The 6,000-nt window shown below is 38.5% G+C and overlaps 1 protein-coding gene across 3 annotated transcripts in view; it reads left to right on the forward strand.

Moving 5' to 3' along the window:
* The window catches only part of PGCKA1 (PDCD10 and GCKIII kinases associated 1), a 39,800-nt gene extending 35,070 nt beyond the window's left edge, over window positions 1-4,730 (forward strand). For all 3 annotated transcript variants that reach the window (XM_031504564.2, XM_031504563.2, XM_077782573.1), the window contains 2 exons: window positions 2,627-2,674; window positions 3,731-4,730. In XM_031504564.2, coding sequence (XP_031360424.2) covers window positions 2,643-2,674; window positions 3,731-4,673 — 975 coding nt within the window. In that variant the 5' untranslated portion in view covers window positions 2,627-2,642 and the 3' untranslated portion in view covers window positions 4,674-4,730. The remainder of the gene's footprint in view (window positions 1-2,626; window positions 2,675-3,730) is intronic.
* The last annotated feature ends 1,270 nt before the right edge of the window (window positions 4,731-6,000 follow it).

Consider the following 6,000-nt stretch of genomic DNA (forward strand, 5'->3'; position numbering starts at 1 on the left):
TTCTAAATTCAGCATCAGTTAATATCATCCACGGCTGAAGTCTCTAACACTCTTGTGTTTCAAGCCTGTAGCACTTGCTTGACTCAAGCTGCTCCAGACAGCAGCTTATTAGTATTATTTGTCCATTAACACAACCATGAACATCACAAAGTACACAAGCCTTTAGAGCTCAATATCTAAAACACGATAAGTAGGATTAAAGCATGCTTCTTCATGCTATAAAAGCAATTTGTTTCCCAGATTTTTTTTCTAGCTTGACTTGAAAGATTATCATAAATGGAAGGAAAGGGCAAAGGAAAAAAAAAAGCCAGTGTTCAGACACTGACATTGTAAAACTATATTTGTATTTCATGGATGTGAAATAATTCATAAGATAATACAACATACACTGTTTTCCATATGTAATAGTTTATTCATGCCACAGGACAGATCCAGTTGTAACTAATCAGTGGAAAAGCATAATGCAGTAGCTGCCGAGATAATTCAAACAGCAGCTGTAATTAAAAAAACCCAAACAAAACAAACACACAAAAAACCAGGAAAGTGCTTTGAAAGTTGAAGTGAAAACTTCAACAGTAATTTCAATTTTAATTGCCTTCTGTGACAATCACAAATGTCTTTACAACAAAATAAAGGCCAGCAATTAGAACTTGTCAATGCTTAAAACCTATAAGCTGCATTTTTTGCTTAAAAAAAAAAAAATCACAAAACTTGTAAGTAAAATTCCTGAGTAGAAAGTCTGTCAGATAAAACTCCAAGCAGAAGCACCCTGACTTGAAGTGCCCACTCTCAGCTAGAAGCAACATCTGTTGCTGGAGCTGGTCTACATATAAATCAGAATTGGGTTCACCAAACTATAAGCTTTAAACCCAAGCCAAAGGCTGTTTGGGAATTTCAATGGGAAATCCTCTTCAGAAAACAACCCTGTATCAGAATTCCTTCTGTGATGTTGCTGAAGTATGTGGGGTGAGAATACACAGTACACGGTCTGCAGAGATGTGGGAGGGAGTCTGCATTTCAGGGAGAGAAGCAGCTGGCTTAAAAGCCACTCCAACAAGCACTCAGCTATGTCAAGGTGGCTGCTCCTGATAGAAATTTCGGCTTCAGAACAGTTCATGTGTACACAAAGACAAAAAGCATAGGTATGAGCAGCTACAGCCTAGGTAGGCTAAAACCAGCTGCTGAATGACTGTAGGCTGTTAGAGGCTCCAAGAATGAGACATCTGACATCAGGTATTTAGTTCAGTGCTAACACCAGAAGTACCCAGATTTTAGAGGGCAATTGTTTGGATTTACATTTCTGCTAGCATAATTGCCAATGTGCAGTTCAAGCCATGCCTGAGAAGAATAAATCAATACTACTTTCCTTGGATGTCTTGTAAATAAATTACTCCAGAAAATAGCCCGACCTTGCTTCATCAATTTCTGTTTTATGGGAAGTGAGCCACTGTCCTTAGGCACTGTATGCAAGTTTGTAGAGTATCTCAAGAGAAAAAGAAAGAGCCTGAATAACAATGGACAAAACATATTAAACAACCTGCCCTGACTTATGACGTATACAAGACTTTGGCATAAGAACCATATAATAGACAGTTCTTAGCATTTCACTGGGTTAGGCAATGGTGTAGCAAAACAGAGACAGGCTGCTAGTTCTAGTGAAACTCTGGAATTTTACTGTAGTAAAATGGAGGTGTAACATACTGCTTACAATAAAATGCCCATTCCAGGAATTCATCTGTGCCTCACTAAGAGAAAGTTCCTCACTAAGAGAAAGTTCCATAAAAATGTCACCTCAGTGCTCAGTGGATGTCACAGGGTCAAATGAATGGAAACAAGAAGATATTAGGAAAGAATAAATCTGCTTCTTTCAGATTTCAAACACCTTGAGAACTCTGCATTTGTAGTTCCCACACTTAATTTTAATAGGATATTAAAATGAAAAAAGCCTTAGAGAACACCACAAGAACAGTTCATATGTTCAAAACAGTGTCAGTATGAGTAATATTTAAATAGATGAGCACTGAGGGGACAGTACATGACTTCTCCTATGGTGACAATTGGACATGATGGTCACTACTTCTAATACAAAAACTATGAGGCACCAAATACTACTATTTATAAACCTGTGAAAAACAGGTTCAAGTCAAAAAAAGAAGGTGATTCCTTACACAGGCAAGGCTCGTCTGTGAAAGTACTGAGTAAAAGATGTGGTAGATGCTGGCAGTTTACTCTTTCAAAAAACAGCTGGGCAAATTCATGGTAGAGAACTTTACCAACAGGTGTCAAGTGGAAAAAAAATGGAAAAAAAAAAGCCCAACCAAACAAACCAATAACCCATACCCAATACACTGACTTCTCCAGATCATAAAATTGCTTAGGAAACTATTCTGAGAGAACATCAATATCTAAGAATTGTTAAATTCTTCCCTATATTTTTAACAATTAAAGACCATTGCCAATGCACAACAACAACCTACAAAAATGTTGAACAGCACCCCATCCATTCTTTTTAGCTAACAAGCCCTTCTAAACATGAGCATCATTTTCAATGCAATTGCTCATATTTTAATTTCATAATGCTTCACTCACTCTGTCTTTCCCTTGCCTTCCCTTTCTCTCTTTTCAGGTTAAGGAAAATCCAGATGGGGTGCAGATGCTGCAAAATGATACAAAGGTACAATAGAACAAGAGTTTCTTAGACTGAATAAAATAATAGCATTAAACCATGTGTCTGTGCTTCCCCACACCTCTTGCTTTAATTAGCCACTAAAAAGGTTGGAGTTTTTTCAAAGTTTACAGCATCTTTAGGCATACAGATTTCTTATGAAAGTCCTTTTAATTTACTGTAATCAAGGTCCACTTCCATAATGCCTATGCCGCAAAAGGAATTGTCTTGCATTGAAAACTCTTCTTTAGTAAAGTTTTTCTAATGTAGGTAGCATGGGCTTCCCCCAGTTCAGCAGAACAAGGAGTACACATTATGTCAGATCCTCCCTCTCCCAAGCAAGGAAAATAAACAACAGTTCTTTGCTTCCATCATAACTGTTAAATGTAGTTAGTTTGGGGAAGAATTCCCATATTAAAAGTCTCCCTAGAGAGGAGGACTAGCCAGTTTTATGAAGACCACATTTCAGCCCCACTTGATGGTTACTACTTCCTCTTGGCCACTTCTACAGAACAGGTAAGGAACTGGGGAGAAAATGGTGCTATGAGAGAAAAAAGAAAGATAAAGAAAAGAGAGAAGCCCTCGGAGAGATAAGGAAACTATAGAGCAATTGGAAGAAAATTAATCAGGAGAAAAAAAAAAAAAAAAGGACAAAAGACTTGAAAGAAAAGCACCAGGAAAAAATAGAAGATATTTTAGAAACTGTATGAGGATATATTAATTTATAATCCATGTTATGACTGCTCATTGGCTAATCGACTCCCCAGAGAAAATAAAAAATAAGGCTGGAAACAAGCAATGACTAGCACAAAGTTCTCCAACATCCTCCTTATGCTCTTGGTGAATCTCAGTACAGTGGTTAGTTATGATCAGTCCCAGGAGACAGCAGCCTGGGATATGCATATTCAGCATTTCCATTTGGTTTAACTCATTCTCAGATCCCAAGGCAAAGTTCAGTGACAGTCCTTTCTCAAAATCTTCAGCTTAAAAAGGAAGCTTAATCTTTTTTACTAATTATATTAACATCATAAGTAACATTTCCTTTATAAATTTTTCTGACTCCAGCTACATCTTTGATCCAGAAGAAGTACAATCACCTGGATGCATTCATGAAGTAAACAGCTATAAACACAATGAACAAGGCAGCAATAAATCCCGATTCAAAGACAAGAGTGAAAATGAAGAACCCAAAAATGAACTCCAGAGGCATGAGGCAAACAAAACAGAAAATAAAAACCCAGTAAACAGTACAACAGAAACTCTCTGGAATCACAGAGGCCATGATTCTCAAGAGGATGGCCTTGTGAAGTGTGCTGCAAAGCCTGATGTTGCAGTCAATGGTGGCAACTCCTGTGCTCAGCACTCCATGCTCAACCCCAACACAAGCCCAGTGAAAGAAACCAGTGAAAAGGGAACCTCCAGCCAGTCAGAGGCTGCTTCAGCCAGCAACAGAGACTCGTACACCAAATCAAACAGGTGTGGACAAGAACTTGACCTAGAGACAGGCAGTCAGAGCAAGGCAGCCAGCAATGTGCCTAACAGTATTCCAGACTCCCTGTCTGCAGAAGACAGCATCTTCATTACAGGAAACTCAATACTGGAAACAGAAAACAATACCATAACACTGCCAGATATTGATTATCCCCAAAATGGCAATCAAACTGGGAACTATGTTGAAAAAGACAGCTTTTCAGTCAACTGCACACATTCAGACCAAAACACTGGTGCTTCAGCAATACAGAACCAGGATGCTCGTGTAATCCCATCTTGGCCTGTGAAAGAGAGCAGTATTGAACCTTTTAAAACTGACTCTGCAAGTCTGAGTGAGAGCCTTACTGCTGGTATCACTGCAGTGGCTGTTACCAAGGTCACACAGGCACACACACACACCAACCACAACAATGTCAGTGGAGAAATTGAGGAGGAAGATGCAGAAGTTGCAGCAGCTCTTGCTGCACTGGAAGCTGCAACAGCAGGAGAAGACATGGAAGATGATGACGAGTACTAGATGGTTTCTTTCTAATACACTGGGTAAGATCCAGATGTTATTTCTGGATCAATATGAAGAGATATACAGCACACATGGAGAGCTGTTATGAACAGCATATAAAAAAGGAGTTGAGACTAAACCTTGGTCCCTTCAGCTGTTTTATACAGCCTTTTAATTTCTACTGCCTGAGGTACAGAAGAGCTCCCTTGACTAATGGTAATACTCTTCTCTATGGGCTCAAACAGTAGGAATAAGCACTATTTCTTCCACACAAAACATTCAGTTGTACACCCACCTCATTTACACTCATGCAAGTGTTTCCTTTTTCTCCTCATGAGGGTCTGCACACTGCATGTTCCAGGTTCACAAAACTCCCATTATTTAAAATAGGACTATTGAAGCCATAGAGTTAGAAAGCACAGATTTTCATGATTAGCAGAAAAAAAACTACATAACTGAGACAAAGTTCAATGATCTACTGAAACATGAAATAGGGAAGGCAGCTTGGACTGAACTTTACAGTGGTTATGGTTCCATTATGGATTAAGCCTAAATCTGTGCATGTGCACCTGGCATTGGAATGATAATATCATTTCTCCCCACACACCTCTCCCTTGACTGTGTTTGATACCCCAAGTGTTGCTGCTTCAGTTCCTTAGAACAGCAGAAGCCCAGCCAAATCCAAGAGAGTGGGTTAACTTTCTGTTGATTTAATGTGTTAAAGTAGCTCATGTAAGAATTGCACACACACTATCAGAGAGGCCAGAGAGATCAAAACCCAGTCCATACCAGTTTGGATAGATTAAAACAGTTGTAAAAAAAACAGCCTGAAACCTCTGAACTCCACTAAGTTTTCCAGGTGCATGTGACCTGTCTTAACAATATAGTTTTCAAGCAGGTTGTGTCTCAAACATCCCCAGCAAGATGTGTTTTGTTAATACAAAAACAACAAGAGCCAATTTGGACCTCTCCTTAGTTCTGCTGTAGTGTCTAAATTTACATCAGGAAAGGGACCAAACTTCCAAACTGGATTAAGCCTAAGATCTGAAAATAGTTACATTCTTGGAGGGCTGCATTTCTAATGGGAGGAAAAAAAAAAAGGAGGTAGAGACCAATTTGGTGCTGTCAATTCAGCAAAAGTATGGTTGAAATAGAAAGTGTTTGACATTTTATACTGAAATTTTGTGGTTTCCAAGTTTTTGTTAAAAACGCCTAATAAATTTTTTGACCATATTTTAAAAACCTGGTGGCTTTTGTACTTTATGCATTTTCTGAATATAAAATTTACATTTAAGAAGTCCAATAAGATATAGCCTTCATTAGATACATGAAAAGCACCAACAAT

The sequence above is a fragment of the Lonchura striata genome, chromosome 4 (assembly GCF_046129695.1).
Source record: "Lonchura striata isolate bLonStr1 chromosome 4, bLonStr1.mat, whole genome shotgun sequence".
In the NCBI taxonomy this organism is placed as follows: Eukaryota; Metazoa; Chordata; class Aves; order Passeriformes; family Estrildidae; genus Lonchura; species Lonchura striata.